General features: G+C 35.9%; 1 protein-coding gene across 2 annotated transcripts in view; it reads right to left on the bottom strand.

The window, feature by feature from the left end:
* LOC111146567 (CUB and Sushi multiple domains 3) overlaps nt 1–22,053 on the bottom strand; it is a 1,261,269-nt gene that overhangs the window by 139,062 nt on the left and 1,100,154 nt on the right. For both annotated transcript variants that reach the window (XM_022502159.1, XM_022502160.1), the window contains 3 exons: nt 19,712–19,836; nt 12,734–12,830; nt 9,863–9,967 (listed from right to left, as the gene is read on the bottom strand). In XM_022502159.1, coding sequence (XP_022357867.1) covers nt 9,863–9,967; nt 12,734–12,830; nt 19,712–19,836 — 327 coding nt within the window. The remainder of the gene's footprint in view (nt 1–9,862; nt 9,968–12,733; nt 12,831–19,711; nt 19,837–22,053) is intronic.

Here is a 22,053-nt window from a genome sequence, read left to right as displayed (position 1 = left end):
TAAAATGACAGTACCCATCCATATGCTGTCTACAAGAGACCCATTTGGAACCTAAAGATACATCCAGACTGAAAGTGAAGGGATGGAGAAGCATTTTTCATGCTAATGGGCCTCAAAAGAAAGCTGAGCTAACGATTCTTATATCAGATAAATTAGATTTTAAACTAAAGACTGTAGTCAGAGATAAAGAAGGACACTACATCATTCTTAAAGGGTCTATCCACCAAGAAGATCTAACAATTGTAAATCTTTATGCCCCAATACGGGAGCAGCCAACTACATAAACCAACTGTTAATCAAGATAAGGAGTCATATTGATATGAATACATTAATAGTAGGGGATCTTAACATACCACTCTCAGTAACAGACAGATAATACATGTGGAAAATCAATAAAGAAACAAGAGCATTGAATGACACATTGGATCAGATGGACCTCATAGATATATACAGAACATTCCACCCTAAAACAACAGAATACTCATTCTTCTTGAGCGCATGAAACTTTCTCCAGAATAGACCACATATTGGGTCACAAATCAGGTTCAACTGATACCAAAAGATTGAGATTATTCTCTGAATATTCTCAGACCACAATGCTTTGAAACTGGAACTCAACCACAAGAAAAAGTTTGGAAGGAATTCAAACACTTGGAAGCTAAAGACCACCCTGCTTAAGAATGTTTGGATCAACCTGGAAATCAAAGAACTTAAACAATTCATGGAAACCAATGAGAATGAAGACACATCAGTCCAAAACCTATGGGATACAGCAAAAAGAGTCCTAAGGGGGAATTACATAGCCATCCAAGCCTCCCTCAAACAAACTAAAAAATCCAGAATTCACCAGCTCTTTTCACACCTGAAAGAACTGGTAAATCAACAATAAATTAACCCAGCCCCATGCACAAGAAGGGAAATAATCAAGATTAGAGCAGAAATCAATAAGACAGTAGAACACACCAATGAAACTAGAGGCGGTTTTTTTAAAGAATCCCCAAGATCAATAAACCACTGGCAAAACTAATCCAAAAGAAAAAAGAGAGGACTCAAATTAATAAAATTATGAATGAAAAGGGAGATATCATGACTAACACCAAGGAAATAGAAACAATCATCAGAAATTACTATCAACAGTTATATGCCAATAAGTTAAGCAACCTAGAAGAAATGGATGCATTCCTGGAAATCTATAAACTTCCAAAACTGAATCAAGAAGAAATTGACAATCTGAATAGACCAATCTCTAGTAACAAGATTGAGCAGTGATCAAAAAACTGCCAAAAAACAAAAGCTCAGGACCTGATGGATTCCCTGGAGAATTCTACCAAACATTCAAAGAAGAAATAATACCTATCTTCCTGAAACTGTTTCAAAAATAGAAACAGAAGGAAAACTTCCAGACTCTTTTTATGAAGCCAGCATTACCCTAATCCCCAAACCAGGCAAAGACCCTATCAAAAAGGAGAATTTCAGACCAATATCACTGATAAATACGGATGCCAAGATTCTCAACAAGATCCTTGCTAATAGGATGCAACAGTGCATTAAAAAGATTATCCACCATGACCATGTGAGATTTATCCCTGGGATGCAAGAGTGGTTCAACATTCACAAATCAATCAATGTGATAGAACAAATCAATAAGAGAAGAGAGAAGAACCACATGGTCCTCTCAATTGATGCAGAAAAGCTGACAAGATAGAGCATCCATTCCTGATTAAACCGTTTCAGATTATAGGGATAGAGGAAACATTCCTCAGCTTCATAAAATCTATCTATGAAAAACCCACAGTGAATAACATCCTCAATGGGGAAAAGATGACAGGCTTCCCTTTGAGATCAGGAACATGACAAGGATACCACTCTCGCCACTGTTGTTCAACATAGTACTAAAAGTCCTAGCAACAGCAATCAGACAACACAAAGAAATAAAAGGTATTCAAACTGGCAAAGAAGAAGTCAAACACTCTCTCTTCACAGATGACATGATACTTTATATGGAAAACCCAAAAGACTCCACCCCCAAACCATGAGAACTCATACAGCAATTCAGTAACATGGCAGGATACAAAATCAATGCACAGAAATCAGTTGCTTTCTTATACATTAACAATGAAAATATAGAAAGGGAAATGAGAGAATTGATTCCATTTACTATAGCACCAAGAGCCATAAGATACCTGGGAATAAACCTAACCAAAGAGGTAAAGGATCAGTACTTGAGGAACTACAGAACACTCATGAAAGAAATTGAAGAAGATATAAAAAGATGGAAGACCATTCCATGCTCATGGATCAGAAAAATAAACATCATTAAAATGTCTATACTGTCCAGAGCAATCTATACTTTCAATGCCTTCCCGATTACAATTCCACTGGCATTTTTCAAAGAACTGGAAAAAACAATCCTAAAATTTGTATGGAATCAGAAGAAATCCCAAATTACCAAGGAAATGTTGAAAAAGAAAAACAAACCTGGGGGCATCACGTTGCCTGATTTCAAGCTTTACTTCAAAGCTGTGATCACCAAGACAGTGCGGTACTGGCACAAAAACAGACACATAGAACAGTTTCAGAGTCCAGATATGGACTCTCAACTCTATGGTCAACTAATCTTCAACAAAGCAGGAAAAAACATACGGCGGAAAAAAAAAACAGTCTCTTCAATAAATGGTGTGGGGAAAATTGGACAGCTATGTATAGAAGAATGAAACTCGACCATTCTCTTACACCGTACACAAAGATAAACTCGAAATGGATAAAAGAGCTCAATGTGAGGTAGGAATCTATCAAAATCCTAGAGGAGAACATGGGCAGTAACCTCTTCGACATCAGCCACAGCAACTTCTTTCAAGACATGTCTCCAAAGGCAAAGGAAAAAAAAGTGAGAATAAACTTTTGGGACTTCATCAAGATCAAAAGCTTCTGCACAGCAAAGGAAACAGTCAACAAAACAAAGAGGCAACCCACGGAATGGGAGAAGATATTCACAAAGGACACTACAGACAAAGGGCTGGTATCCAATATCTATAAAGAACTCCTCAAACTCAACACACACAAAACAGATAATCATGTCAAAAAATGGGCAGAAGACATAAACAGACACTTCTCCAAAGAAGACATACAAATGGCTAACAGACACACGAAAAGATGTTCATCATCAATAGCCATCAGGGAGATTCAAATCAAAACCACATTAAGATACACCTTACACCAGTTAGAATGGCCAAAATCAACAAGACAGTAAACAACAAGTGTTGGAGAGGATGTGGAGAAAGGGGAACCCTCTTACACCGTTGGGGGGAATGCTAGTTAGTGCAGTCACTTTGGAAAACAGTGTGGAGATTCCTTAAGAAATTAAAAATAGAGCTATCCTATGACCCTGCCATTGGACTACTGGGTATTTACCCTAAACATACAGATGCAGTGAAAAGAAGGACCAAGGGGCGCCCGGGTGGCTCAGTGGGTTAAAGCCTCTGCCTTCAGCTCAGGTCATGATCCCAGGGTCCTGGGATCGAGCCCTGCATCGGGCTCTCTGCTCAGCAGGGAGCCTGCTTCCTCCTCTCTCTCTGCCTGCTTCTCTGTGATCTCCGTCTATCAAATAAATAAATAAAATCTTAAAAAAAAAAAAGAAAGAAAAGAAGGACCAACTGTTCCCCAGTGTTCACACCAGCAATGGCCACTGTCGCCAAACTGAGGGAAGAGCCAAGATGCCCTTCAACAGACAAATGGATAAAGAAGATATGGTCCATATATACAATGGAGTATTATGCCTACATCAGAAAGGATGAATACCCAACTTCTGTATCAACATGGATGGTACTAAAGGAAATTATGCTGAGTGAAATGAGTCAAGTACAGAGAGTCAATTTATCATATAGTTTAACTTACTTGTGGTGCATAAAGGAATAACATGGAGGACATTAGAAGAATGAAAGGAGAAGTGAATTGGGGGAAACTGGAGGGGGAGATGAAGCATGAGAGACTATGGACTCTGAGAAACAAACGGTTTTAGAGGGGAGGAGTGTAGGGGGTTAGGTGAGCCTGGTGGTGGGGACTCAGGAGGACATGTATTATATGGAGCACTGGGTGTGGTGCATAAACAATGAATCTTGGAACACTGAAAAAATAAAATTAAATTTAAAAGAAAGAAAAAAAAGAATGGGAGAAAATATGTGAAAACCATACGTCTAATATTAGGTTAGTACTCAAAATATATAAGGAACTCCTACAATTTAATAACAAAAATAAATAAATACTCTGATTTTTAAAATGGGGAAAGGACTTAAATAGACATTTCTCCAAAGATGACATACAAATGACCAATAGGGTATGAAAATATGATCAATACTTCTAGTCATTAGGAAAATGCAAGCAAATAAAAACCACAATGAGATATCACTTCATATCTATTAGGATGGCTACTGTCAAAAAAAGAAAATGCCATCCACAAGATGGCTGAATAAGATGTCCCTTATTATATCCTCCCTTTAGCAACAATAACATAGCAGCCATCCATGGACAACATGCCTTTTGGGAGATGTGAGATCCAGGTAGGATATGGTGAAATCCCAGTGCAGTACAAGAATGAGAAGAGCCATTTGGAAAAGACAGACCAGCCCCTAAGTGGCTGAGTCAGAAATAGTTCCATAGACCTGAGAACTTGGCAACAAACCCATTTGTCTTCACTTCCTGTCATCAAAAAATACACTGAGGAATCCAGGAGGAGTCGCCTACCAGTGTACCAGGTAATAAGAGTATAGACTTTGGTCCTGGCTGTGAACTCTGAAAGTGCCCTTTGAACTGACTCCAGCTCCTCTGAGCCACAGTTTAGGAGCTTCTGGAGAACACTGACTTACACAATCACCCATGAATGAAAGACCATTTATGGAAGTCAAAGAGTCTGGTAGAAGTACAAAATGCCATTGGGACAACAACAACAAAAAATCAAAATTGGACACACTGCTGAGGGTAAGAGGAAAAAATTGACTTTATCTGCATCACTCCCGAGATAACAGAACTCAGTGCTAAGAGATCCCTGATTGACCCATGATTTCTCTTGTTGTGGAAAGTGGCAATGTGTGAGTGCTTGACCTTCCCAGCTGTGCAGGTTGCTACCAGAGAGGAAAGAGGCCCAACTTTCTCTTGCCTCTTCCACATTGAGTTATGACCTGAAAAACTAAGTCTGATGAGAATCTGGGAAAAGAGAAGCCAGAGCTCAAAAAGGAACAGATGAAAGGAGTGTAGATTCTACTAATTATGTCCATCAGAAGGCCTGCTCATGAACCAGTGGGATGGACACCACCTGTGGATTCCCCCAGCTGGACCATGGGCCTCTGCAGTGTTTTGGTACCTCTTCTAAATACCCCATTATGCAATGGCTGACGTCCTGGGTATGCTTTCAACAACAACAAGACCAAAGCTTTTGTAGACAGCTGGTGAGCATGTGTAGAAAGCTGGCCCAAATTTGTGGACCTGGAAGGGACATCAGACCTGAGCATTTAGCACCACCCTTGGAAAAGCAGAAGATAGTTGTTCATACAGGGCCTGGCTCTAGAAGATTAAGAGAAGGAATACAAGCTTAAGAGCTCTGTCATAAATATATATGCAGATAGGGATGCTTGGGTGGTTCAGTCAGTTAACATATGACTCTTGATTTTGTCTCAGGTTATGAGACCAAGTCCCATGTTGGACTTCACTCAGCACAGAGTTTGCTTGATATTCTTTCTCATTCTCTCCCTCTGTCCCACCCTCCACTCATTTGCTCTCTTTCTCTCAATCTCTCTAAAATAAATAAAATATACACACACACACACACACACACACATGCAGCTAACACTAGAGCACCACCCAAATATATTAAGTAAAATTATCTATAGGGGAAAATGATGCAATCTTATATATACAAAATCCTGGAGACTCCACCAAAAACTATTACAACTAATGAATAATTCAAGAAAGCTGCAGGATAAAAAATCAACATTCAGAAATTAGTTGTGTTTTTATATACTAAAAACAGTATCTGAAAAAGAAAGAAAATAATACCATTTACAATAGCATAAAAAGTAACAACAGTAAAATTTGGGAATAAATTTAACCAAATTTAAGCCACGTATAGATTCAACAGAATTCATGTCAAATTCCAATGGCATGATTTCACAGACAGAAATTCATGGAACTGCAAAGATACTGAATACCCAAAGCAATCCTGAGAAAGAAGAACAAAGCTAGAGGCATCATTCTTTCTGATATCAAACTATTACAAACCTATAATAATCAAACAGTCTTGTACTGGCATAAAAAATGGACACAGACACCAATGTAACAGAACTGAGAGCCCAGAAATAAACCCTCACATGTACAGCCAACTAACATTTGACAAAGAAGCCAAGAATACTCAAGGGGAATGTATAGTGTCATCCCCATAAATGGTGGTGGGGAAACTGTTTAATCATATGCAAAAGAACAAAATTGGATCCCTATCTTACACTACTCACAAAAATTATTCAGAATTGGAATAAAACCCAATATTATAAAAGTCCTAAGAGAAAAGAGGAAAAAAGCTCCTTGACATTGGCCTTGGCATTGAATTTTTTTTGGATATGACACCAAAAGGACAAGCAACAAATACAAAATAAGTAAGTGGAACTACATCAAATTAAAACAATAAATTTTCTGGGGCACCCAGATGGCACAGTGGGTTAAGCGTCCAACTCTCAGTTTCAGCTCAGGTCATGATCTCAGGGTCATGAGATGGAGCGCTGTGTTGGGCTCTGCACTTAGTGCAGAGTCTACATGAGAGTCTCTCTTCCTCCCCCGCCGCCCCTCCCTACCCCTGCTCCTACTGTCTTTCTAAGATAAAATAAATAAATCCTTTAAAAAAAAAATCTTCTGCCCAGCAAAAGAAATAATAAAAAGGCAACTTACAGAATGGGGGAAATATTTGCAAATTATGTATCTAATAAGGGGTTAATATCCAAACTATGCAAGAAATTCATATAACTCAATAGCAAAACAAGACAATAACAAAACCAACAAACAAAAAAAAAAAAAACACAAAAATCAATTTGATTAAAAAATAGGCAAAAGATCTGAATAGATATTTTTTTCCAAAGAAGAAATATAAATTACCAATAGGTTCACGAAATGATGCTTAATATCACTAACCACTACGGACATGTAAATCAAAAGTCCAATGAGATGTCATCTTACACCTGTTAGAACGACTGTCTTCAAAAAGACAAGAGATAACAAATATTGCTGAGGATGTGGTGGGAAGGGACCCCTGTTCACTGTTGGTGGATACAAAAATTGGTGCAGCCAGTATGGGTAAGAGTATGGAGGTTCTTCAAAAAATTAATAATATAAATATCATATAATGCAACAATTCTATTTCTGGGTATACATCCAAAAGAAATAAAATGAGGATCTCAAAGAGATATCTGCACTCCCATGTTCATTGCAGCATTACTCACAATAGTCAAGATATGGAAACAACCTACACATCCATCTATAGATGAATGGATAGAGAAGTGTGGTATATAAATATAAAATTAATTATTCAGTCATGAAAAAGTAGGAAATCCTGCTATTTGCAACATCATGCATGGACCTTAAGGGCATTGTGCTAAGTGAATAAGTCAGACAGAGAAAACAAATATCTCATTTGTGTGTGGAATCTAAAAAAGATTCATTCATCTTGAATCTTAGAAACAAAGAGCAGAATGATGGTTGCTAGGAGATGAGTGGTGGAAAAAATGGGGTGATATGAGTCAGAGTGTATAAAATTCTAGTTATAAAATGAATAAATTCTGGGGATCCAATATATAGCATGGTGACAATGGTTTGCAATATTGTGTCATAAACTTGCAAGTTGCTAAGAGACTAGATTTTAAGTATTCACACACACAGACACAGACACACAAAATAACAAAGAAAAAAAAGAAGCTAATTATGTGAGCTATGGAGGTATTAACTGTCCATATTGTGTAATCATTTTGCAGTAAATACATATATCAAATCAACACATTGCATAACTTCAAGAACACCACAATGTTATGTGTGAATTAAATTTCAATGAAATGAAAAAATAAGACTTTTGCATCATATTCATAAAAGAGTTTGGCTTGTAGTTTTCTAATGTATTATGAGAACCTATGATACACCACAGAGGACAGAATAATTAAAACAGCATTGGGATTACCTGGTCCTTAAAGGTTGGCAAATTTCTATGTGAAGCCATTTGGACCTGGTATTTTGTGTGTGTGTGTGTGTGTGTGTGTGAATTGTTTTCTATATTACTCCTATGATTATTGCTCTATGTAGAATTTCTGTACTGGGTCAATTTTGGTCAATGTCATAATGCATTTCTGTTTATTTCTCCTTGTATTTCTTGATGATCTGCTTTAAGAATGTTGGCGCTATGTTATCCAGTGCATAAATACTCAAAACTGGAGTTTTGGGGCACCTGGGTGGCTTAGTCATTAAGCGTCTGCCTTCAGTTCGGGTCATGATCCCAGGGTCCTAGGGTTGAGCCCCACATCAGGCTCCCTGCTTGGTGGGATGCCTTCTCTCCCTCTCCCACTACCCCCTGCTGTATTCCCTCTCTCGCTGTGTCTCTGTCGGATAAATAAATAAAATCTTAAAAAAAAAACAGAACAAAACTGGAGTTTTATGTTAGGATAGGTCTCCTTTTGAGAACTATAAAATGTTGTTATTTGTTTAAAAAAATTACATGTTGGAGTGCCTGGGTGACTCAGTTGTTTAAATGACCAACTCTTGATCTGGGCTCAGGTCAGGATCTTAGTGTTGTGAGATCAAACCCCATGTTGGGCTGCATACTCAGCATGGAGGCAGCTTGAGATTCTCTCCTTCCCCTCCTCACTCCCCTACCCTGATGCATTCTCTCCACCTCTCTCAAAGAAATAAATACATCTTAGAGAAAAAAAAAATATGTGTTGGTGAGGATACAGAAAAACTGGAACCCTTATACAATGTTGATGGGAATGTAAATTGGTGGAAGCACTATGGAAAACAGTACAGAGGTTTCTCAAAGAAATTAAAAGTACATCTATTATATGATCTAGCAATCCCAGCTGAGTATATTTACAAAATATTTGAAATAATCTCAGAGACATCCACCCTCCTATTTTCATTGCAGCATCACTCACAATAGCCAACATAAGGAAATAACTGAAACGCCCGTTAATAGATAAATGAATAAAAAGATGGTATATACATGCAAAGTAATACCATTGTCTTAAAAAAAGAGAAGGACGTCCTGCCAAAGGCAACAACATGAATGAACCTAGTACACATTATACTAAGTGAGATAAGCCAGACAAAGAAGGACAAACACTACATGACAGCATTTAGGTGAAGTATCTAAAATAGCCAGATCAAGAAAATAATAATAAAAGTAAAGAAATAAATACATAAAAACAGTCAAACTCTTAGAACTAGAAAGTAGAATGGTGTGTGCCAAAGCTTGGGAAATGGGAAGTTTCTGTTCAACAGGTATAAAGTTTCAATTATGCAAAATAAGTAAGTTCTAGAGACCCGCTGCACAACATTGTGCCTACAGTAACACTACTGTATTGTGTGTTAAAATTATGAGGGTAGATCTCATTTCACGTGTTCTTAAAAGAAAAAAGAAAAGAAGAAAAAAGAAAATACTTATAAATTCTGTTGAAAATAAAACTTTTATAGAATGAATTGGAGAGGCACATCAAAATCTTTAAAAATAAGATGATATTCTCTTCTGACAAAGTCCATTTAGTTTCTATATTCAAGAAATTAATATTTAAAAATGAATGTAAACTTGTTCTTAAATTTCTTGAGGAACACATGATATATTTACCTGTGTATTCAAGGTGAAATCCTGCAGCAGAAACACTGATGTCTGATTGAAAATTTAGATATAGATTATTAGATGTACTATTCAACAGATGGGGTATTGTTGTTCCTGAAATGATAATTGAAAAGGCAGGTCAATGATCACATAATAAAGATTTCAGTAAAACTAAATCAGTTAACTACTAATCAGCCAATAGATTATCACTGAAATTACGTATTGGTTAAATGTTCTTTCAGGAATTTTTTGATAAAAATATATCTTCCAGGGGCGCCTGGGTGGCTCAGTGGGTTAAAGCCTCTGCCTTCGGCTCAGGTCATGGTCCCAGTGTCCTGGGATCGAGCCCCACATCGGGCTCTCTGCTCGGCAGGGAGCCTGCTTCCTCCTCTCTCTCTCTGCCTGCCTCTGCCTACTTGTGATCTCTATCTGTCAAATAAATAAATAAAATCATTAAAAAAAAAAAAAAATATATATATATATATATATATATATATATATATATATATATATATCTTCCACATTTCTTTTTCATTTTATTGTTTGTGACTATCTCCAAAGAGATAGTCTTTGGATCACTTTGGGATTACTCTATAGTGCTCCCTAAAAATAGGCAGAACAAAGAGCTGGTTAAAGCAGTAAATTTTACAGTTCACCTAAAATAAATGTTTTTAATTTCATGTGGATTTCAATTTTCCATGCATGAACTAACAGGAAACTTAACTTTAAAGTTTGCAGGTGATTTTTATAGAACAGTAACTTAAGATTATGTGTGGATTCAAAGGATGTATTTATTTATTGTCCTTTTTATTATATATATATAATAAAACACACAAATATATTATATATGCATTTCATGTTATGTATGCTTTTCTATGTATTTATTTACTTACTCTATGTACTTACTTCTATGTATTTCTATGTACTTACCTTTACCAGGTAAAGTACCTTGATGTATCTTATACTCTGACAGCAAAGCTGGTAAGTAGTGTTTGAAAAATCCCAATTATAAACTAGTGTTAGCCATGTCTCCCAGCAAATACATTATAATGATGTACTTCTGAATTTCTAAAGGAAATCAACTTGACTTTGTTTGATTACTGAGTTGAAAACATAAAATATCTGCTTGAACCAATTACTTCCTGACTATTTGACATTGAGTAATAATTCAAGATCCTTAAGATTACAACTCAAGCAGTTTCAAATGACAAGCATAAAAATAAGTGTCAATTCTATGTTTTTTTTTAAAAAAAATATGTTTTAAGATAGCATATTATTTGATAGCATTGCAAAATTTTTCTGTAACAGTAACTTTATACTTTGTACAACCCTGTGGACCTTAACCACTCACTGATCCTTCTATAAAAGAAGTCAGGACTAATTCATTATAGAACATATAATTGCTTTGTTTTTGTTTTCAACCTGTTACCTGTCCATAGTATCCTTACTGAATCACTTAAGATAGAGGTAAACTTGACCTGCCCTTAGCCTCCTAGAGAATCTTAGCGATCGAGAGCTTTGGCTCTGGAGCCACACCAGCTGGGCTCCAGTCTCATTCTAACATTAGCTGTACAAACTCAGGCAACTTAATCTCTCCAAGTTTCAATCACGTACCAGAACTGCTAGAAAGAGCAAACGAGGAAATGGATGACAAGCGTCACATAGAGCTAGCACTTGGTAAATCAATAGTTGTTGTCACTTTTATTATCGTCATTGTTGTATTTATTATTAAGAAAGTAGGGACGCCTGGGTGGCTTAGTGGGTTAAATAAAGCCTCTGCCTTCAGCTCAGGTCATGATCCCAGGGTCCTGGGATTGAGCCCAGCATCAGGCTCTCTGCTCAGCGGGGAGCCTGCTTCCCTTCCTCTCTCTCTGCCTGCCTCTCTGCCTACTTGTGATCTCTGTCTGTCAAATAAATAATAAATAAAATCTTAAAAAAATAAAAGAAAGAAAGAAAGAAAGTATACCTCCAATCTATTCTACACAAATGTATATTCAAAATGTTAAGAGATTTCTTCCAAGAAAGACTTCTACCTTAATCTATATCTAAAATACTTTCTATGACTAAACCAAGTCACTCCTACTCCAGGTATTTCTTCTTTCCTTTTCTCCATGGTGATGCTGAAAAACTGGTTATCATACTCTATTTTAAAATCTATTAAAAACTTAAAACCATTCACACTGATTCAAGTACATCTGAAAATAAGAAGTTGGTGGTTAAGCTATGCTCCTCTGTCTACAGTTAAAAAGGATAATAAAGTAAAAAGTACAGTTAAAATTAAAGTAAGATTTGATTTCACTTTTCATACATTGGAAAAAGCTGTTAGATTATTGCATAAATTACCTTTAAAAACCTTAACAAATTTAAAAGCCTTCTGGTCTTGGTACCTGGGTATATATTAACTTTATATAAGTTTATTAATTTCATAGACATAATTTTATATTCTCTTTATTCTCACTCAACAGTACCTTGTAACATTTACCATGTTGTTACACAGTCTCAAAAATTATTTAATGGTTGGGTAACACTCTATTGAGTAGATAGAGCATAATTACCAAGCACTGTCTAAATTTTAACTATTTAAGGGCACACATATTACTCTTGAACCACAGCTCAGCTGAAAATATTACTATAAAGGCATCAATAAATAATTACATAAATATAGTAAGAATATAATAAGGTTTTAAACAGCAATTTCAATGTCATTAACTTTAATGCCTTTCAAACTTCTCACCTTGTAATTTAGTTGCCTGTGTATAGTTTATAACAAGCAATTTAAATGGCCAAGTCAGAGTTCTGGGAGCTCTTTTAAAAAGAGAGAGAGATTTTTATATTCCTAATTATATCTCTATTTTAATTAAGCTCAGCTCTTCTGTTTACCTGAATAACTTCCAAGTCGTGGAGCATTGTTGTCTCCCCCATCATAGAAGTCCAGAGAATCCCAATTATGTTCTGTAGCAAAGCTCACAACTTGCACCTGTGAAATAATACTTTCTGATAAGAAAACATATTTCTAACAAGATATTAATATTTCTGTCCTCCCCACCGTATTAGAAGAGTGAACTCTGAGCTGGGACCATGTCACTGTGGCCCTTCACAGAAGGATTTTAGCAGAACCGATCTCTGCCATTGTTGCACTAGCTTACATGAGCGGACTTTGGTGAGAAGAGCTGATGGGGCACCTAATAGTGTTCACTATGGGTATAACACTGATAATGTCTGTCACCATCTCAGAGCATTCTCTGTGGCTGTGGGTTGGGGGGGGCGTCTGGGTGGCTAAGCTGGTTAAGCATCCGACTCTTGATATTGGCTCAGGTCATGATCTCAAGGTCATGAGATGAAGCCCCACATGGAGCCAGTGACCATTCAGCAGGGAGTCTGCCTGTCCTCTCCCTTCCCTTCTGCCCCTTCCCCCATTCTTCTGTCTTTCTCTGTCTCTATACATGTAAAGTAAATAAAGAAATAAAATCTAAAAAAATGAAAATAAAAGCTTTGGGTTAATTAATGTCTTAGCGCCAGGAACCCCAGTGCATGTCCTAAACAACTTAACTTTTATATTTTGGAGTGTTAGATTCTTGCCAGTTTAACTAGGCTTATACTGGATATATTTTATTTTTCTTTATTTGCCTAGTCTTTGCTCAATTTCCTTTCATTAAAAAAATTAACATTATCCCCTATGTACATTTTTAAATAGGTCTCAATATGGATGACAAAAATTATACTTAATAACTCATTTGGGTACATCTTTTAAAGATTATTTTTATGAATGGAGTCATAATAACTAAATTACTGTGAAGGTCCCTAAAGTTGATAAGGGAAATGCTGGAGTACAATTCTCTCCTATTAAATTTTATTTAAAGAAAGAGGCATGTGTTACTTTATCGCCCTTCACTTGGCACAGCTTGAGGTTTGCAAGAACCCACAGGACCCCCACAACTGTGGATGTGATCTTTTTTCCCTTTGTGGAGTATATATCTTATTGTTTTGGAGGAAGGGAAGGACTAACTCTATTAAAATAAATTTGTATAGCTAAAGTCTGTTATAACTGTAAACACTGCACTCACTCACTAAATAATTGTAACAATGACATTCATTAAAAATTTCTTATCCACAAAATAGACCATCATCATTCTTCCCGTCAAGTGAATGCTGGTGCCTCTTTTCCAGGGGTGTGTGCCACATGGCAACAGATACCCTGCCTGTGTGACAGGCATGAGGCCCAATGGCAACGTTCCAGGACAGGATGAAGAATGGAATTAAAGCTGTATGATTATAATATTATCACTACCTCCTTAAACAATGATCAGTTCTCTCTTCATACCTGAATTTTCTTTTCTTACAATTCGGAGGAAGAAAAGATAAAAAAAAAAAAAAAAAGGAAAAGAAAAGAAAAAAAAAAGTAAGGATTCATGCAGGAGTTAACATTTGGGATAAGCTAAACGTATTGAACAGTTTTCCACTGAAAGAAATTACTGAGTTATAAAAATGTAGAGGGGGCAAGCCATGAGGTGGATTTAGTGAACCATTGGTAATCCAATTTAGCCACAGGAGAAAGTATTTACATATGAGGAAATATGCATGCAAAGTTAGGAAAAGCAGAGAAAAGTTCCAAAGAGTCAGTTTAGTGGATAAATACTAGAGACTGGGGAGTGAAGATGCTCGCATTTGCACCTTCTTGGCTCCCCCACCGGCTGCCATGTAATCCTAGAAGAGCTGTTAATCTCTCTAGGCCTTCAATTACTCTTATAAATCATTGTAGTAAAGGTACCTAATTCATAGAATTGTTGTAAAAATTAAATTAATTTTAGTTGAGAATAGTGTCCAGTGTGTATAAAGGATTTAATATATCTTAGTTGTGAGAGAGATTGGCCAAGAGACTATAAAGACTGAACACCACCACGGTAATTATGCGACTGAGTAGTCCACTGAAGGTTTTAGGAGGAGCAAAATCTGAACTGCTTTAAGTACTGCACGGCATTGGATGAAAAAAATATAAGTGAAAAGATGATTTCAGTGTCCAATTTCAGTGTTGCAATAGTCGGTGTGAGAAACAATGAAAGATTGAAGTAGGTTGGAAGCAGGAATAAATAGTAGAAAGGGGGACAGAGATGTCATATGTGTTGCTACAGGGGAAGTTACTGGATTTTGTGTAATCTGAATAAGAGAAGGAAGTGAGAGGGAAGACTTAAGAATAATTTATCTTTTTTTCCTGAGCTGTGGAGATCAGAGGGGTGGTGAGAACAAAAATGAAACATCTGTAAGAAAGCCTATTATCTTCATGAGAAGAAGAAATTTTGTTTAATTCTGGATACATATGTATAGCAGACTGAATACTGGCTCCAAAAATATCAGGTCCCCTCATCTCTGGTGCCTACACATATTGCCTTACAAGGAAGAAAAAAAAAAAAAGACCTTTCAGATGCCATTAAACTAAACATCTTGAGATAGGGAGATTATCCTGGATTATTCAGATGGGCTCTAACTACAATCATAAGATAGATGTCAAAGGAGATTTGACACAGACAGAAGAAAAGAATGCAATGTGGCCATGCGGGTAAAAAACGGAGTCACACTGTCAGACACCAAGGACTGCCAGCAGCCACCAAAAAGTTAGAAGAGGCAAGGAAATGTCTCCCCGAGAGCCTGGGCAGAGGGAAAATTGGAGGGTCAAAGCATAGCCCTGTCAGCACCTCAGTTGCTGCTCAGGAAAACTGCTTTAGGACTTCTAGTCTCCAGTATTCTGAGAGAATAAACTTCTGCTGATTGATTGATTGATTGATTGATTTATGTAAACTTCTGCTATTTTAAGCTATCGTCAAGTGCATGGGAACTTGCAGCAGCCACAGAAGACTAACATAATTTGCCACTTGGAGTCTGGGCACATTGTGAATGTACTTTGGCACAATAAACACAGAAGGTGTGGGAGACTCAAGTAAATGACTGAGGATCCACAACGACAAAAAGCCCAATAAGAGTCAAAATAAAAGATTTAAAAAGAAGCAGCTATTGATTCAGCGTTAAGAAAAATCTTGCATTAGATGGAGCCGTCCATCACGGCAACACGATAGCTTTATGAGGTAATGAATTTCCAATCACTAAAAACAGATATTCCTCATATAGACATTCAAATCTCATTTTAATTTGCTTGCTAGATTATATTAATTCATGATGATCATTCTACAAATTGACACAATTAAGTAACGAGTGTTGTTTTCCCAAGGTTATTCACATAAAGAGTGTTCTTCTGCTTGATAACTCTGTTATTATAGCCCTTTTGGAATTCTCCATCAATAGACTTTGCTAAAACAGACAAATGAATACACTAGTCCCCACAAACTTCTCATGTAAACTTAATATAACAAATCACTCCATTTATTGAAGCTATTTCTAAAGATAGCTCTATCACTCTATATTATTTGGACCTTTTTCAGCATTTTTAAATGTTTTTTCTTTCCACCACTGGTTATCCCATTTCATCTCAGAGAGAATTTATTGAATATTCATATAATTCTTAATTCACCCAGATATTCATCCTAACTGAATAAACTAAAATAAGCATTGCTTTAAACCTGATGTTTAGTAGTATATAGTAGTCAGGTAGCTTTTAGGTAAAGTTAGTGAAATTTCAAATATAAATCACATACTACATATGTGTGTGTATATGTTATATAATTTCCTATGATTTAGGGATATGTCTAAAATTACCATACATATAAGTGGTTAATTAGAAGAAAAGTGTTTAGCAGTCCTTTAGCGTATTTAAAATTAAAAACCTAGTACACGTCACACTCTGTAAGTCTGATAAATGCTCTGTTAAATTCAAATCCTGTTTTCTAATGTGTGATCATTAAATAAAATGCTTCCTCAGTGAAAGATTTTATAGTGTTATTGATATTAAGAGTCCAACTTTGAGCAGTGTTGGGCTAGGACAAGTGATACACAATGTCCTTTGTCTTCAGAGGTCTTAGTTCATCATACTGCCTTAACTCCTTAAAATAGTCCAAAACTCCACTGCTTGAGGAAGTAGTCATTGGTTCATTCTAAAAATATTTACTGAGCGTGCCAGAGCAGACTTAGTGCCCTCATGAGCTTACGGGTAATTAAATAAGCTATAACAGTAAAATGTGATGGGTGTTATAATAAGGAAATTACAGGGACCTATGAGAACATACAGCACAGGACTTAACCTTTTCTCAAGTTCATGGAAAGTTTTTCACAGGAACTGTTTTAAGTTGAGACAGAAATGATGACTAAGAATAAGACAAATAAAGGAAGCTCAAGAAGAGTGTTGCTTGCAAAGGGAGCAACATGCACAAAGGCCTAAAGGCAAAAGAGAGCTTTTATAAAAAAAACTAAAATAGTGTAAACAGAAGAGATAAGAAATGAGGACAAAGCACAAAGGCATAATCAACTTGTCAAGAAGTTAAGGATAGAGGGGACAGTTGAAGTATTATAAGCAGGAAAGTGGCATTATTGGGTTTTCAATTTGGGGTTACTCTCTGCCCTCTGAGGAATAGATTGGGGGAGAAAAAGAACCTGGGAGAAGAATGATGACCACCCAATCTTAAGTGGTAAAATTTTGGATGGAGAGAAACAGACTTACTTGATTTATGAAAGACAGACCTGACACTGACATATTTCATTGTATAAAATAGGAGAAGAAAAAAAATTCATCAAGATTTCTGGCTTCTGCAACTGAATGGATGAAGGATTCATTCCAAGACAAAGTACACTAAAGAAGTTACATAATAATGAGAAAAAATCATGAAGTCAATTTTGAACAGGTTGAATTTGAAATTCCAGCAAGAAATTTAGCTGAACATGCCCAGTGGGCAGTAAGATATATGACATGCAACTTAAGTGAAAGGTCTGGGCTAGATATTTAGGTTTGAGACCCAATATTTATTCAGTTCTTCATTAAAAAAAAAAAATGTTTTCTGATGGTCTATTATGATGCAGGTCCTGGGGATCATCAGCACAAAATGGTAGCCAAAGACATGGAAGTAGATAAAATGGCAGAGAGAATGGTGTAACATAAGATGAACAAACACCACACAATCTCTTAAGCGCTGTATCTGATGTGGTGAGTAGAAAGACAAGACCGTGTTCCTAGATATAGAACGAAGAGCCACTGATGTAAAAAAGAAAACAAAGTCCAAAAGAGTGTTGGTACCGTGAAAACTAAGGAGAAAAACCATGTTTTAAGAGTGATAAGAGAAGGGACAGGATTAGAATGTCGCTGTCAGAATAAGCAGAATGGGCAAAACAATGCATTTACTGACCTCTAGGTCCTCAGTGATTACTATGAGTGACTCATTTAGAGCACTGAATGCTAAAGCCACATTGCAGGGCTCAAAAACAATAAACAAAAACAAAAAAAAATGAGAATTAGAGGGGAAATGCTAGGGTTTGCTTTTTTAATATTATTGTAAGCTGAGACAGAAATGGACAAGCTGATAATATTTAGAAGCTCTAGGATAACCTTCATAAACTCACAACTACATGAAATAGCAAATATTCTATGAAGGTTCTAAAGTTATCACCTGCTTTCAGATTTTCTATACGACCTGGAACATGGACAATTCTAAAATCTTTGTTCATTCTACCAGTCATGAGATAGGATTTACTTGTTTTCCCAGAATTTTATAGGTTGGCCATAAAATGGTAGCACAGCTAGTAAGAATAAAAGCATAGATCTATAGTCTTTTCATTTTTTAATGTCCTTTAAAATACTGTAATACATTTCATATTTTCTCATTGGTTTACTGACTTATTTCATTCCTAGCACCTGTCAAGTGATTTTTTAAAAAATTTTCTGAAAAATTACAAAGATAAATTCAAAAAGGTGATTTTTTTTAACTAAAAATTATACTACTAATTTCAGTTTTAATGAATGATTTCTTGGCTATGTTTTCCATGGCTAATAGGTATCTCAAGTTTCCAGAAGAAAACCTTATGATTCAGTTGGAGAAGTAATCAAGTTATTTTTATGAAATGTAGATTATATAATATTTTGTGAAGAATAATTACCTTCCATGGAATATATACAGACTCAGGAGTAAAATACCATCAGTTTATCCAGAAACAACCTCCTTCTAAAACAGAGTAACAAGTCAAATTTCTCTTCCCCAGTTGTAATAATATGGTATATCATGTTGATTATAGACTAGCATCCATGTGCCTTGCTAACAGAGAACTGATTTTGTTCAACTAAATGAGGACAGTACACATCAGAAGAGAAGTCGAGCCCCTTACTTAATATTGATTTGTTTGGGCCAAATCATAATAAATCTTTTGCTACTAGCCAGTAGTATATGGCTTAAGAATGAATCTGCTTGCAATTTTGATCAATAGTACAGGAGGGAAAGTCTACTGGAAGGATTTCTTAAAAAAAAAAAAAAATTTAACCACGGTAAAGGTATGTAAGATAGAAACATTCCATTTTGGCTGTTGGCCATTGCTGTGCAAAGCTGTTATGTCTAGAGCTTTTGTAGCCATCTCAAGATCATGAGAAAAGAAGCTTAAGAACTAAGTCAACATGCTAAAATGGCAGAGAAGAGAGAGAGAGAGAAAAACCTGGATCAAGAAGGACACAACTAAACTTCTGAAATAAACAACCTTTACCCCCGATTCCATGTCATGTAGAGCAACATATTTTTTCTTACTGCTTATGCCTTCTTGAATTGGTTTTCTGTTTTTTGCAGGTGGGAAAATTAATAAGTATCTTTCTATTTACGTTCAACCATGCCAGTGAAAAGCACTGGCTTAAACCTTTAGAAGTAACCTGCAACCTGTCATCTCTGAAGAGGATTAACTTAAAACATACAATGAAAAGGAGAAAAATTTAAATTTCCTTACTTGAATGCCAGCTCCCTCAGGCACTGTGATCTTCCATACGCAATTCAGATTGTTGTCATAAGGCTCAGGGTATCCAGGAGACAAAATAGTCCCTTTACGCTTAGTTAAAATTCCACCACAGGGCACTAAAAGTAAAACAATTCAAGAGAGGGAGTTAATTCTAATGCAAAGGATTAAAATAAGAGAAAAGGTCAGAGATAACATCTTAGACAGATACTAGAATTGCAAACACAGCCAAATCTTACTATTTTTTAAAACTCATAAGAACAATGAAAATTAAATCTTTCTCCCTAAAAACTTTTAAAAATAATTAGACGACATGAATGGATAACCTTACAATGGCATATCTAAAATCATACAACTATTAACCAATGACAGGCTATCACCTCCAGTATATTACTAAAAAGTGCAATGGTACATTTGCATTAAAATCGCTCATGTCTAGAAATGGAATTTTTTGAAGAATTATCTTATATTTATGATTTTTTTCTTTATGCATCATTTAAAGAGTAATAGCATCTCTTCAGGAGTAATCAAGGTGATAGCAACACTTATACAGAGCCTACTGTTTGCCTAAGATTCTTAAAAGCAGTGTACAGATTTTTAACTCATTAAAGCCTCCCAACAATCCAATGAAATATAAATATTCTCTTTATTTTACAGGAAATAGAATCACTAAGGAATTAAATAACTTGCTTGAAATCATAGAGCTAGTAAGAGATGACGATGAAATTTGAATACTGATAGTTTGGCTCCATAGTCCATGCCCTTTGGTGGAAGAGGAAACTTGATATGGGGCCAGTCTGGTTATTGCCAGTACTGTATGACAAGAAAAGAAAATGTGTAGAACTGCTCTGAAGTCAATAAAGGCCTCTATCATTTTTTAAAAGTACTACGTATTAATCTTAAAATGCTCCTACCTACTATCAGCTTGGCTCTGGGCATGACCTATCTTACAATGTTAAATACTGTGTGATGTTAGATATGTTCCTTATACTCACTGAAACTCAGAAATTTTGTATGTGAAATGATAACGCAGGTGTTTAAAAAAGGGCTTTTGTGAAAAATATATAGATAGGATAATGTACATAAGGAAGCTAGCACATTGCTTGGAACACAGGGAGAGGTCAATAAAATATACTTCCTTTTATTATTTCATTTCACAACTATTATTATTTTAGATACCACTGGCACTCTGATGCTTGAGCATTTGTTGTAGTCTCATTATAACAGTGAGATATCAGGATATACCTTTTATAATAATTTTTAAAAAGTTAGTTTTCTGCTGCTTTCAAAGCCTAATGCAAAAGCATAGGGCAGTTGCTCAGAAGAGTGCTACAAAGGTTTTTAATAGTGTAAGAATGTATCTTCAAAGAAAATCATTTTGTTGTAATTTCCTAAAAATTTACATTATTGGGTTCTATATTCATTCAGGTTAAATGGATCAGGAAAAAAAAATAGCTCCTTTAAACAAAAAGTCAACAGTTTGAGATGACTTAAGAATTGACGTGCTAGGAATGGAAGAATATAATGAAGATTCTTCTGTAAGACTTCTATAATAGAGATTCACTCCCAAAAACAGATTAAAAATAAGTGATTGATGAAGTGCTGATTCTGAGTTCAAAGAAAGTACGGTTGGTCTTCTACATTGGCATTATCCTACCTGACTCATTTTTGTCTCGGTTACTACAGTAATCATACCAATGGGCCTCGTCACGGTGGGTATACTATCCATGTAATATGTCTCATTATTAAAATGACCTTTTTAAAATTAAAATTTGTTGAAAATCCTTCAAAAATCTCCCTGTTGTGTCAATTCTAAAGATAAATACAGCTAACTTTATCAGTCTCTAACTGCATCTTCAGGCTTATAGGTACTCATGGTTTCCTAATATGTCACCATCACAATCCCCCATCCCAGTTCAACCTACTGAACTAATATACTCTCTTAATAGTGATTTGGTATGTCCTTCTCCCACATAGCAATCACTACCATCCATGATCATTCAATGTTGGTTTTACCTATTTACTTCTTTGCTAACTCCCATATTCGTTAAGTTCCCATAGTTTTCCATAGCACCCAGTTCTTTCCTAGAGAGCTCTGTCATGGTATAGCTCATGTTATGTTTTCATGTACTTTTTAATTTTAGGCTCTTCCAATAGACTGAAGTCTGAGAAGATGAAGCAATTAACTATTTGTCTGGAACTCTGCTCTCTGTGGTGCCAAGATTCTAACTCATTTACCCTTCATATTCTAAGGTTTCCTTCCCTGCTGCTACAGTGACAAATCCCTTCTTCCTCACTTTCCAATCTGTCCTCCATCCATTTCATCAGTCTTTTGT

This window comes from Enhydra lutris, unplaced genomic scaffold, assembly GCF_002288905.1.
Source record: "Enhydra lutris kenyoni isolate GAN:26980312 unplaced genomic scaffold, ASM228890v2 scaffoldscaffold14, whole genome shotgun sequence".
Lineage (NCBI taxonomy): Eukaryota > Metazoa > Chordata > Mammalia > Carnivora > Mustelidae > Enhydra > Enhydra lutris.
This window is presented reverse-complemented; position numbering and strand designations above follow the sequence as displayed.